Genomic DNA, 14,308 nt, shown 5'->3' on the forward strand with positions numbered 1-14,308 from the left:
TGGCTTTTCTGTATCACTACCCATGTAGTGTGTCCTAAGTACTAGTCTCTTGGTCTTCCTCAAAGGATTTCCATTCAATTTTCTTGTTTAATATCTTTCTAACTAATCTATGGTGCCTCCAGGTTTCTTTAATAAATCTAGCTCTACTTTGCAGTTAAGTTTTCCAAATGATCCCTTCCTCTTCCACTCGTCCCGATTTCTCACTTTTTCTGTCACTTTAATATCTTCAGTACTCCTTTTGCATCAAATTTCACAGGTTTCTATTCTTGGCTGGTCCACTGTCCCAATGCTCCATATCTCTGATCCATTGACTGCCATGCTCTATATTAACATTTTGATGAACTGCTTCCTTCATTACATCCACAGGTACTTTAAACATTGCAGTATCAGCCTCCTCTTCATGACTGTCTTCTTAATTTGAGTTATTCTTCATTTGATGCTGCTCAAATTTCTTCCATCCCTAGTTATACTGCTGCCCAGGTGCATTAACTTGCCTTAATTTTTCTCTCCAAATTGTGATATCTTCAGCTTCTCTTGTCCACACACACAAGTTTCAGTTTTCTTCGTGATGATACTCAATTGTAAACCTGAAGTACTTGGTCAATAGCATTCAGACTTGCTTTCAGGTCCTCTGGTATTTCTGCTACTATAGTGGTGTCATCTGCAAACTGGAGTACATTAATTTCTTCGCCAATCACCTTGATTCTTTTGTCGCCCATTTCTTGTGCTTCTTTTATAACCTCTTCTAGATATATAAAGAATAGAGCTGGCCAGAGAGGCATCCATTAAACTCCTTTGGATTTATTTTATTTCCATTTTTCTTTCCCATGGTTGTGACCTTATTCTTTAGGAAGTTATGAATTATTCTTCTATAATTGTAGTCCGTGGGTCGCGGTAGTCCAGTGGGTAGAGCGTTGGACTGCTGACCGAAGGGGCCCGGGTTCGATTCCCGGGCAAGGCACTCTGGGCACCTGCAGCTCTACCCAAGCTAAAGTGATTTTTCGGGTATCAGGTCTTCCTGGGAAACCATAACCGGCACAGGGAAAGGAACTGGCCCCCCTACCCTGATGTGTGAATTTTCACACGCCGTATAGGGCTTAGTACTGGGTGATCTCTACCATCACCTACTAAACCGACCTTCGGGTTGATTACTGTGTTTATGGTTTTTAATTGTAGTCCATTCCAAGCACTTCCAGTACACTGAACATCTTCCTCCATTGAAGGCCTTCTCCAAGTCAATCAATGCCACAATCAATGCCATATGGCTTGTTTACATTTATCATTGATTAGGCCAGTGCTGTTCATGCTGAGCAATGCCTCCCTTGTTCCTTGGTTTACACTAGATCTGAATGGGTTTTTCATGAGGCTTTCTTCTATCTTTCCTTCTAATCTTCAGATAAACATCAGGTTAAGCATCAATAAATATGGTGGAAACATGTTGAGTCGTCTGTTTTTGCCTCGGGTGAAACATCCTCTTCAGAAATATGTACATGTGCCACAGTTCATAGGCAACCACACATGCCAACCTAAAGTTATCACTAGTACTGATGCATTCCTTATGTCAAACCTAGATTATTGTAAACAGAGCAGGAAATGACAATTCATTGATAACTTAATTTCAAACATTCCAAAAGGAATTTTCGAAGGCTTATGACTCACCAACTCTATGAATGTCCATCATGACTAGGTCAGCAAGGAAGTCCCGTGCAAGCCCTTCCCTCTGCATGACATTCACTAATGCTGTGGCTATGTCCTCCTTTGCACGCACTCCTACAACAGGTTCCAGAGCTTCACAGACTGTGCTGTATTCACTCTTCAGGTACTGAAATGAAAATTGGGATATACACATATCATATGGTATATTATAGACACTTGATAGAAATATTTTAGGTGAAAATAAGTCTTATTTAAAACGTTTTGTAAGTTTATATAGATGGTATGAGTACCCAAAATAAAATCATAAGGACAACTACTGGAGAAGCTCTCCTTTTGAGAGGAACCAAGAACTTTCACCAATAATATCATAAAATTTTAGGTAAATATATTTAGGAAAGACTGTATTCGACTTCAAATGACTAATATCTTAATCAGGAATTTCCAAATGAATTTAAGGGTCCTATGTGTGGGCTAGTTTCTTTCTAATAATAACACCCGTGAACTATTCTCTAAAAATTCTTTAAAAAACATGAAAATTGAGAAAACACAGATTGATAAATATTTGATTTAAATCAGTAAATACAATTAATGGTCTTAATAAATTTAATAAAACATTTAACATTTCCATGATTCCTTCAAGAATTTTACCAAGTTCAGAAATGAATCAATTTTCCAGAATACATTAAAATTCAATCAGAAATGAAGTCAACTTTATAAAATGCCCCAAAACGGTGGTAAAATATAAAACCATTAATTAATCAGAAATATATTATGTGATACATAATTGAAAGCATGCACAGTTAAACAACTACTTTACCTGAAAAATACATCGAAAATAATCTAAAAATTAAATTTAGGTAGAAATGGTTTTCCTAAACAGGCTAAGGAAAATTTTTGGTGATAGCAAATTACATTATTCAACAGCATATTTCATTATTCAATCTTTTGTCATGTTATATCCACTACATAATTAAATATTTTGAATTTGATTTTCTTCAATTTCATGAAGAAGACTGACCTCCAAGAACTCCTGATAGACAGACAGAGGGAGAATGTCAACTGACTGGAATCGACACTTGACCCTAAGAGCAGGAAGCTCTTTGGTAGAGGATGAGCTGGAAGAGTAAGATGATGTGTAGGCTGATGTTGAGAGCATAGTTCCAGATGCTGAATGCATAACCCCTGAAGCTCCACTGTTGACAGCCTTCTCTGACAGGACTGGATACCACTTCTCTATGAGGTAGCGAGATGTCACATCATGGATAGGTATACTTACAGTTCCTGTGAAAAGCAGATAAATGGGAGAATTATTACTATAAATCCATGAAAATTCTACAAGGGTCTTAACAATTAACAATTAATGAAAATGATGCTATACCACCAAGTCCATTGAGGCAAAGAACTGAAACAATGCGCACCAATAATTTTTATAATCAGAGGGAGTTTTTACTTTAGATGTGCTTTCTCAATATGCTATTTTTCTATAATCTCCGTAAGGAAAGATTGAGAATGCAATGTGCCATTATCACACGGCATGATAAAATTGAAAATTAGGCACTTCATTTTGAAAAGCAGAATTTAATATTAAATGAAATGCCACATTTATTCCTTTTTATAATAAAAAAGTAATATATTGCGCCATTCAAAAGTGAAAAATGTGGTAATTTCTACAGTTGTCAACCTGTTGATTTTTATAGGGATAATAGAGCACGAGTTTAATTAAACATGAGATTTTATTTAATGATATTTTTGAAAAAAGGTGTTATAATGGCATAATTTTCTTAAATGAGGGCATGTTATTTTAACTTTGTTTCATTGCTTAAAATTCAATAGTAAAAAGAATCATGCCACAGATGATAGTGAATTTAAACTTTTAATGTATCATCTGAAAATATACAAATATACATTAAGAGCAGTCACAAGATTGGAGTAATTTAAGAAAAAGTTTCTCACCTATTAGAACACTTTTGTCTCTCTTTTTCTTCTTGTCAGCTTCCCTGTACAGATGTACATTGAGAATATTGACTGTTGGCAAGCCTTGAAAATCAAAGTGCTCACCCCAGAAACACATATCTCCTTTCTGCTTTCCAGAAGTGCGGGCATATAGGGTTTTATCTAAATAAACTTCACAGAAGTACCTGCAGGGCAATAATGATATCAATTATTTCACTAATTATAGTTGGTATGAAACTTAATCAAAGAATAGTCCCCTATTCAAAACTTAAAGGGAAGTAATAATCCTATTTATTTACAGGATACTAGTACCACCATGGTTTTGCATGGCACAAACTTCAAGCTAAGAATGGTTCATGGAAATTCTGCAATTAATCTTGAAATTTTTCAGCTAAATAATAAGATTATGAACAACAATAATTAATATGCTCCAAGTGCCTGACTGGCTCAGATGACCATAGAAGGACAAACTGCATAAGTATTTTCATGATGATAAAATTTTTCTAAGAAAATATGAAACATATTTACTTAAGTAAATCATATGAACATAATTAAGGCCCAAAAATATACTTGCCTTTTCTTATTTGCCACTCCTTTGGCTTCCAGGATCCAAATTTTCAGAGAATTGTCTGTCCTCCTTATATTTTCTCTATCAGGTTGAACCGCCTTCCTGAGACTGATCGTGATTAAAGCAGATTGAAATAAGATTAAGACCTCATGAAAATAAATGCACTATGGAATAAACTGACATGGTTTCATACAACATATAACTATTGGAATAAATTAATTCAAATAGCAGGTCAGGCAAGGGAGGGCTTTCACTAACATAGGTATGAGATAAAGCATACCATTTTTATTTGAAATAATCAATAAAGGAATTTCATTCACTTCAATAGCTCAGAGAGCATTTATTATTAATATATTGTTATAAGCTGTGGGTTAAGCTTGGGCTCTTCAAAGAAAGAAATTGCTAAAGCTCACCTATAAACCCATTTGTCTCTCTCTTCAGCTGTACCACATGAGAAGTATTTCGGGCTACCTTGGGCTCCAGGCAAGGTTACCTATAATATAGACAAAATAATTTTAGTCAATGACAGGCATAGGGAAACTATATTGCCATCATGCTGGACAGAAGAAAACCTACCCCCATAAAATTTTACAGCAATAATTAAATATATAAAAATAGATTGATCACAATGACCATGTTAAGCTTGAAAGTTCTGCTTTGACAGTTGGAAATGAATTCCAATTAGCCTACAGCAAATTTTAAGTTTTTTAAAACTCCATATATATTATCTTTTGGTTATTTTGTATTACTTAATGGTATTAATACAAATCTTCCTTCAAAGGAGGAATTTTCACAAGAGACAGTCTGCCCCTGTAAGGCAGATATGGATGAAACATTTAGTACTCCCAAACTTATTAAAAATCAAATCTGAAGTTTCAGGAAAAAAACAATTCAGTTCCACAAATTAAGTCATAAAAAATCAAAAAATCACTGAAATACACAATGAACACAAGATTACAATAGCTTACAGAACTTGCAAACTGTTTATGATTAGTGTTTTACCTGAAAGCAGTGTTCTCTGCCAAGCACAGATGCATGCAGAGGCTTTATCTCGACACCACTAGTTGGTACCTGCCCCATCGCAGGCCCATTGGCACTGCCAGCTGAGGGGACAAGGAGACCCAAGCCAAGGTCCAGAGTATGCATCATTAACATAGAGTTGTGAGGGTGACCAGATAGAAGAGATTCATGTGATCGTGATGACCTGAGTCTTGGAGCGATACCACCAGATGAGGATGATGATGATGAGGAACCACCGCCCAAACCTGAGCAACCACTCCGGACACTGGTTGAAAAGAAAATATAGAAATGTAGCATTAATGAGGGTAACCTATCAAGGTTATATTCAGCTTTATTTAAAACATATACTTTATTTAATTTCAGTGAATCACACATTTGGTGGTTTAGTTTTATTAGGAGCCTGCCTCTGACAATGAGATTTTACTTGGAAAAATCCATACAATTAGAGAAAATAGTTTTGGTTCAATTTCAAATTAACATGGTTCAATGTTTTAGGGCCAAGATTACACACAGGAGTGATGAAATAAGCTAAAAAACTAAAGGAATGAAAATGATAAGCTGTGAAAGCAATTTATACAAAAATAAAAGCAAATGGAAAAATATTTACCTATCTGCTGGAATACTGTCTGGAATTCTCTTCCTTTCAAGCTTGGTGACACTCTTTGTGCGCTTCAAAGGATTTGATCGAAATGATCTTTTGGAGAAGAAGTTCTGAAGAAAAAAGGTATAAAAATTATGTTGGTTATCTAGTTTATGCCTAAAGAATGACTACATAGACTTTGATCTTATTTAAATATTACTCGTTATTTATCACATTCAATTAAGCATTGAACGTTTTTTTTAAATTAAGAGAGCAAATTTTAATGCATTTGAAATTAAAAGAAAAATGTTCCCACTTCAAAGAAAAATAATGCCAAATTTAGCATGGCACGAAGTTCTGTTCATTACAGGGAAACAATTTATGTGATTAAAAACACTTGGGAGACTTTAGTTTTTCACAGTTTTGTGGAATGCCAAATTAATGCAGACCATCAAATGGGTAGGTACTTCAACTACTGCGATAAAGTGTTAGCGATATTAGAGACTCACCACTATTCGTGATGGTGTAAGCTCCAGAGCACGTGTACCAAGAACAGGAGTAGCAGGGGCACTGCCTCTTCGACTCCCACTGCAAGCTTTTTCATAGGAGGTATCTAAGGAGAAAAGAAGAAACCATTGTAATTCAGATACTGGCAATATTAATGAATAAGTAACACTTTTAATATGCGTGACTAAAAACGCACATGGTTAAAATCCATTATCAGGTGTAGAATGAATTTAAATTACTTGGCCACATCATTATACAATCAAATAAAATTGATTTCTTCCCCCATTTTCAAATAATTTGGTAGCGGCGAAAAATTTAATTGGCAGGATAACGAATAAAAAAAAAAGAAATCAGGGAAAAGTATTTCAACCAACTTCCACCTTTCCGGACGACCCCTTTCCAGTGAAACGGCTGGTGTTAGTATCTGAAATGCTTCTGTAGTACCAATCGATCTTCGCACAAAATTAAACAAAATTCATATCTTTCCACACTATAGGCATGGCTCTCCAAAGCGTGGAGCTGATACCCTGTTTCGAAGGAAACCAAACTTGTAGCCAAAATACTGTGACCAAGAACTGGAAGGGAGAAAAGCCCCATTTACTATCTCACAATCGCATCCCAGAAGGTCCCGCGCCTTACCAGGAGATAGCACCACCACGTCGTTGCATTTGGGAAGTAAGGAAGATAGCACGCTGCTCCGTGGTTCTCGCGTTCGATTCTAATACTGAAAAAAACTGCTACTCACCACGGGTCAGCGAGCGCAGCGAAAGACTAGCGAATGGGAATGGGGGAGGGGCAAATTTCTCTCCAATCTCACGATTCGTGACGCAAGGGGGGAAGGCGGGAGAGGACTTTCTACTGGAAGCAATTAGGGAAAGAGCGCTCCCGTAGCTGCCACATCTGCGACCCTCCCCCCCCCACGATGGCAGAAAACGGAAGATTTCTCAGTCAGCGGACGCATCGCCGAACCCACGCCAATTAAAAAGGGGGACCCGCGGGAACGGGAGACGAGACGGGTGAAATCATACCCCCAGTCCGCCCACTGACATCACAGACTCGGGTGCGAACGCCTCAAGATGGAAAGTAAAACGGAGAGCGGGACTGCGGCCGAAATATTTTTTATGCATAATTTTTCAGAGCACGCAGATCACGCGTATTAATCAGCTGTTCGAGGAGACTCCTTTTATTTTTCTTTTTTAACTCCTCAGCTGCGATGTAACCTGAAGGCAGGTGATGCTGACAGATGAGAGAAATCGAGATTATAATTGTAAATTAAGTGGCCACGGGAGCGGGGAGGAGAGAATGGAGGGGGGAGGGCCGCTCGAGCCGCAAAAATGAGTGACGGGTGGCTATGGTCCAAGATGTTTTCAAGAAGCAAGAGCGTCCAAACAACTGGGATTCTTGGCTAAAAAACCTTGAAATGATTACTCAGAAAGATATGCGATGGAGGCCGAATACAGTGAGTTACTACCTGTCTGGTAGGTCTGTTTTCAAGTTTGACAACGCAAACAGTTACTAATTTTCCAGCATACTCAATCAGATCTTAAACGAAAAAGATAAACGAAAGCGGATCCGGGTTCCCACGAAAAGATTTTCTATTTTTCCACAGTGGATTTTGTTTTTTGGTGTCCTCTTCGCGGACGCAAGAACAACCAGCAAATATGGTTTAATCTAAGTAATGGAGACTGAACTGCCCATAACCCTTGGTCTTTTTATCGAAACTAGGCTACATTCCCATCCAATAGATAAGCAGCCATTGCGTTAAAAACGCTGGGGAGGTACAAGATGCGGGATCACTTAAGAAAGACAAAAATAAGGGGAGTAATACGGAAAGGGATCATTATCCTAAGTCTCCCGAAGTCATTAGTCGAAGGATCGCACAAAGAAGTGAGCATATAATGTGACAGATTGAATTCTTATCCGTGATATCTATGTACTCAAAGATGACCACGAAGATCCGCTCCGGTGCGCTCTTTCTCGACATGTTCATGGCACAACTTGGTACGAACTTCATCATTTTCCTAGCGATAAATGATCATTAAAAAGTATCCATTTCAATTATTGAAGTGATTATTAGAATAATGTTGTCCGTAGGCCGAAAAGATTGAAACGCGTTATTTGACAATCAGACTGCAACGTCATAAACACGACGATTAGGTTTTGGAAAGTTCGGTATCCTACTCCGGCATTAATAAGGGGCTGATTATTTTGAGACATTGCTTCTGTAGCACCCAATTTTCTAAAGAATCCCTTCCACTTTTTCTAAAAAAAAGACCCTTAAAACGAGAAGGCGTGACCAACAGCCAGGCAGCAATCTGTTTCCAACTGTACTTAGGTACGATAAAGCTGAATACAAATTAGGAATCGTGCATAAAATGCAATCTGTGGTACACCATCCAAAATCAAATACATTATAACGAACTTTCACCGATGGGAAAATTTCCCACATCCACTCTTCTAATCAAGAGATAAGCAGGCCTACAACCAAGCAAGGGTACTTTTTGGGTAAAAGATACTCCGAGGTAGAAATAGAAAATTTGAGATAACGATGCAACTAACACATGTAAATCGTCATCAACAGAACAGCTTCCACTCCCTAAGTTTATTATATGCGACTTAAACGTCAGTGGCGGAATGTAATTCTCGCCCAAGAATGTTACAAGCCGTAAATATAAAATGCTTAACCGTTGACCATTTTTTTCCTCTGCCATCAGGACCTGTACCTTTCTACCCTTCCGCGTCATCCAAAAATAATTTTTGCCCTTAGTAATACGTAACCGTGCTTCAATTTTTTCTGTGGACAATGCCGTGTGTTTCTCCCTAGAGGTACCCCTACGTGGCCACTTCATTAAGGCGAGCGTCCTTCCCTTGGGTTTTTCGAATTAACACAGCACGAAAAGAATGCGGAAAATCGCACGGAAATGTTCTCACCTCGAGTCACCTAAATGAGGTTTGAGTTTCTTATATCCCGACCGAGTTCCCCGCTGTAGCCTAATGATGAGCGACGGTACTTACTTGGCCTCCAACATAGTTCAATAACCACTTTACCATAAAACTGAATGGCTGGTAAATTTGAAATTAAACACGAAGCGACCAAGGTTTGTCACAACTCTCGAAAAGTTATTTTTAAACTCAATTCAAACGTGGATCTTTAACACAAAACCATGAATACGGAAAAAACTACAACCCACGCACATAAAATTTTCCAAGATGGGTAAATTAATGTTTCCCATTGTCATGATGACACTGGTTTAAAACGTAGCTTTCTTTGGTTCCGACACCATTGCCTCCACGCTTTTCGCCTAGGTTGCATTTTCTTTCTTTAATTCTCGTCGAGGAGTTAAGCGCAATTATATTTTTCACATTTTTAAAGAAAATCATGGGAAACGGGTGTATTTTTCACCCTTAATGCTAATTGTAATTTAATATCGCACAGGATAATAAATATGTACATTAATAGGATAAACCGTTTGCTCTTTGTTTTCTTTCCCTACTTCTTCCCACGGTCGTTGACTATATGATCAAAACGGTTGGATTATAGCTCGCTCACGTCTGAGGATGGCGCGACGTCACCATGGATCATCATCTACTCGAACAAAAATTAAGAATAAATGGAATTAAATTCTAAGCCTTATTATTTCCAGAACCCGAATCCCCGAACCCGAAAACATTCCTCGCTTTACTGCGACCCATGTTCAGGCTCAGAAATCTCTTACTGGGAGAAAAACTTTGACGAAAATTCGCTCGCAATCTTACCTTTTGTGGGAGACTCCTGGAACTTAAAATGTTTTTAGTCAAGATCAGGAAAAATTGTTACCTCTTTTCTCTGGCAGTACATTACGAGTTCTATACCTTTCTCTAAATGCGAAATTAATCATGATTTACGGAAGGGAAATGTCATAAGGGACCAGTTTCTCTGAGACTGCTCGTGAGAATAAATGGTACCTGTCATGCTCAATTATTTTAATGGCTACGACGGTTCATGAAATGAGGAAAGAACACAATATATTTTACCACTTTTCTTTATTTTGGTACTACTAATTTCAACACTTAGGCGTCATCATCAGGTACCTGATGATGACGCATAAGCGTTGAAACTAGTAGTACCAAAATAAAGAACAGTGGAAAAATACTTAGCGTGCTTCATTTAACGAACATGAACTTCCACAAAGTTGAGCCAAAAACTATCGAATACACAAAGGCTACGACAGTTACCAAAATCTCAAATATTCGCGTATCTTCTTTACAAGTTTTGATTATTTTTCTCCTTAGTAACACACACGGTTTCTCTTATTTGCGCAACAAGTGAGGTGGAATGCTATCGCATCGAATTTCCCTTCATTACACTCTGTATTGAATGATTGCTGTCTAATGGGAAACGAACTAAAGCACACTTTTAGAACCTTGCGAGTTCCGAAAACACTTTAATTTGTTAATTTATTTATACATATTTTTCCATAATTCGATGAACCTGCTTCTCTTAATCATTTATTTTATCTGAGGAGAGTACATAAATGGCTACTGAAGTAAAATTCGGCCATGTCAACGCCTAATTCTTCTGTTATCTATCATATGAGAGCGTGCCTCTGTGGTGCACGATGATATGGCGCGAGACATCCTCTGAACTGGAGGAGACGCAGTGGAAGAGTTGATGGGTTCTCGGTTTGGGAGCGACCCGGCGGACGGGAGAGCGGCGAACACCAATGGGCCTCGCGAGATTGCCGTGCACCGCGGCAGTGTAGCGATGATGAATGGATGCGTACACGCTTGAGAGTGCGCAGACCTGAAGGGGAAGAGGGGGCGGGGATGTGTAAAAAGAGAGACGGTGGAATGGAGGTATACGGTGGGGGCGAGGGAGGGCGGCGGGATAGAGAAAGAGGGAGAGAAGATGAGGGTGTGTCGCGGTGTCCGTGAGAGACCAGGCGGGGCATTGGGTCGAAGTAGATAGAATTAATTCGTTGATCAGACAGTCGGCTTTTTCATGTGTGTGAAACAAATTGAAAGTGAGTTAAAACCGATTTAGGCTTCTACTCCTAACGACTCTGGGAAATTAAAACAATAGCAATTCAGCTATCGAGAGTGACGACACCCTCTGCAAGCATGAGTCTTAGTGCGATGTTTTACGTGCATCAATCAGGAATCATTCGAATTTGTTTTCTGTGCGATCGGTCGTTAATTTCGCATTTAAATAGTTTCCGAAGAATAGGTACACACTCTGTAATCCTCTCAGTTAAAAAACAGACTTCTGGCCTCGGAAGAATTTTCCGGACAATTCACTGGTGCAGATATGGGCGGCGAGATCTTCCACATGTCCAGCTATTCTGATGGGATGCGCGCCAAAAACGTCATCCGTCTTATTACAAGCTAATACTCGTTGTTGTAACCAGGCAATAGCTGAACGCGACGTTTACTTAAAATCCCAATGGAGAATTAAAACATCCCCTCTGCGCTATTTACGCCCGTCAGCTCAAACATCATGTCGCGAGAGAAGCACTTCGCGATACGCTTACTTTCAAGGGTGGCCACACCATGAGATTATTTATCCAACATTGCACATTTGCAAAAGTAAAGCAAGTACATAACACCAGAACATAACACCAGACATAATAAAATTGAGACAGGAATGCTATCATTCTTTTCTTCTTCTATTCGGCAGCGGCGAAGGTCCAGTACGTAAAATCACAGCAGAACGAGTTTCAGAGAGGTGCGATTAGTTTGGAAGCAAAAGACTCAAAAGATACACATCTATTGACAACTTCAGCAAAGATAAACGCGTATAAATGAAAGCAGTCCCCCAGGTCTCCTCAACTTTGCGGCCCTCTCTGCTGCGGAAAGGCCCTTTGGCGGCCCAATAACACGGGGAGTCGGACACGCCTGGTGCCAAAGAGTCGTGATCGCTCGGGCGGAGGTCCACGGTGATTGGTCCGAACGAATGTAAAAAGTGGAGCACGGGAGGAAGGAGCGATGAAATGAGATGGAGAGATATAGAAAGGGAGAAGAGGGGGGAAAAGACAAGAGGGGTGGGTGTGCGGGGCGGGTGGCGAGAGAAGAACAGGGCGTGGGCGGTGGTCCCTTGATGGGGAGGAGAGGTCGCGGTGGGTTGAAGGAAAGGGGAAAGGAGGAGGGCGGGAACGCAACGGAATGGAAACGCCATCTGAGGAGACAGAACATCGCATTGTGCGCGGGCACGACTACATTAACCGGCGGATCATGAAAGGGTGCGGAGGGGAGGTAGGGAGCTGTGAGGTGCAAGGGCTCCCCCAACTCACTTTCTCGTGCAAAGTCGAATGCTTGGGCCACGAAAACCATGCGAGGTGGGTGGAGCGTTGACGAAACGCGCTTCGCTTGAAAGGAACCGTGATGCTCTACCGCGCGTACGCAATCTCCAGCCATTCTTAAATATGCGCTTGGTCCTGAGGAGCCGTGGTAGCCTAGTGGTTATATACGCTATTCGCCAGTATGCGTTAAAATTGCGTAATGCCTCGGGATAACACTGAACAAACCCGAGCCAAGCCAGACATTTTCTGGGGTCAGGAAAGATCGCCGGTGGCACAGAGAAAGGAACTGCTGCTCCCTGTCCTAGCGCCACAGTGTGTTATGTCTGATAACCTCGCCAGCCATAACGCAATGTACAAGGTGAGCTCTACCCTGGCCCATCTAACCAACCAGAAACCACAATCATCAACGCGAAGATTGGTTAACCTCCGTATTGATGAATGCGGTTTTTACTTGGTTCCGACTTGTCATTTGGCAAAGCCGTGCCGCGCAGATCTCGTCGTACTTCACATCAAACGGTGTTTTGCCCGCCAAAAAAGTCCTCCTTAATTTTAATTTTCGGGACCTTTCCAATCGAGCATGGATGTCTCACAGTAATTGCAGCGTAAGCTGAAAACGCTAGTAGAAGAAAATATGATCCTTAGAATGAAAACAATGGCCAAGAGACTTTTAGCAAAACATTTTGGCGTTTTATTCTGAAAATATTAGTTGAATGTAGTGCAACAAGAAATGGTATGTTTTTCGTGACAGTAAAAAATACTGTAAAAACTGTTTTTACAAACACAGATGTAGATTTGTAAAACATAGACCAATAAAGAAAGGACACTCACATATGTAGTTCTGACGTTTCGACGGCAAGACCGTCTGATGACGACGGTCGTGTGTGTGTGTGTGTATATATATACATATATGTGTGTATACATATGTATATACATATATGTGTGTATACATATGTGTGTATACATATATGTGTGTATACATATATGTGTGTATATATATATATATATATATATATATATATAACATATTCGACAAAAACATACTTGTCGACGAATTACCAAGGAGAAATAAGGCTTACGAATCGAAGCGCTTAACGGAATAGGAATCCCACCACTGGATAATTCAACGATCAGATGGGTGGGTTTAGCTTGTTGAATGTTCAAACCTGCCTTTTTACGCCGAGTGGAAGCATCGATCTTTTAAGTCCCAGATAACTTTATTTCATGCATATACTGCAGAAGGGCACACTCCCAGAAATAAATGCACAGAATAATCAATCACCATTTCAAAATATCCGGGATAAATTAGATTGAATCAATGATGGCACGCTTCCCAAATTAAAACAAATCCATTATCGTTTCACGAACAAACCTACCTAATTTAAAGTCGATATAATACACATGTAAAATAGTAAAAATCAATTCGAATGAGCGAGTTGTTTTCATTAAATGTGGGAATGCAAACAAAATTGCTTTTTATCAAATCTATACCAGGGTAATTATGCAGCAAATACGTAGCTACTTGTTTTGCGGTCATTTTCTCAGTTTTCATACCTACCACGTTTTACTTTAGAAGCTGAAAAGTCAAATACGCCTCTGAATTAAGGCAATGAAGGATTAAACTTCATTGACTACATACTACTAATCCTACCCATTAAACAAATAAAAGAAAGCTACGATCTGCTTCACCAGTAGAATTCTACAAAGGCATTTTATTGATTTCCATTATCAAGACCTTTGAAATTGTTT

At 39.3% G+C, this 14,308-nt stretch overlaps 1 protein-coding gene across 5 annotated transcripts in view; it reads right to left on the reverse strand.

Moving 5' to 3' along the window:
- raskol (Ras GTPase-activating protein raskol) overlaps window positions 1-14,308 on the reverse strand; it is a 650,862-nt gene that overhangs the window by 13,625 nt on the left and 622,929 nt on the right. For all 5 annotated transcript variants that reach the window (XM_071587458.1, XM_071587450.1, XM_071587476.1 and 2 more), the window contains 8 exons: window positions 6,287-6,390; window positions 5,805-5,908; window positions 5,180-5,462; window positions 4,591-4,670; window positions 4,184-4,285; window positions 3,610-3,794; window positions 2,675-2,937; window positions 1,660-1,822 (listed from right to left, as the gene is read on the reverse strand). In XM_071587458.1, the coding sequence (XP_071443559.1) occupies window positions 1,660-1,822; window positions 2,675-2,937; window positions 3,610-3,794; window positions 4,184-4,285; window positions 4,591-4,670; window positions 5,180-5,462; window positions 5,805-5,908; window positions 6,287-6,390 (1,284 nt within the window). The remainder of the gene's footprint in view (window positions 1-1,659; window positions 1,823-2,674; window positions 2,938-3,609; window positions 3,795-4,183; window positions 4,286-4,590; window positions 4,671-5,179; window positions 5,463-5,804; window positions 5,909-6,286; window positions 6,391-14,308) is intronic.

Source organism: Hetaerina americana, unplaced genomic scaffold (assembly GCF_022747635.1).
Source record: "Hetaerina americana unplaced genomic scaffold, ioHetAmer1.1.p SCAF_1, whole genome shotgun sequence".
Taxonomy (NCBI): Eukaryota; Metazoa; Arthropoda; class Insecta; order Odonata; family Calopterygidae; genus Hetaerina; species Hetaerina americana.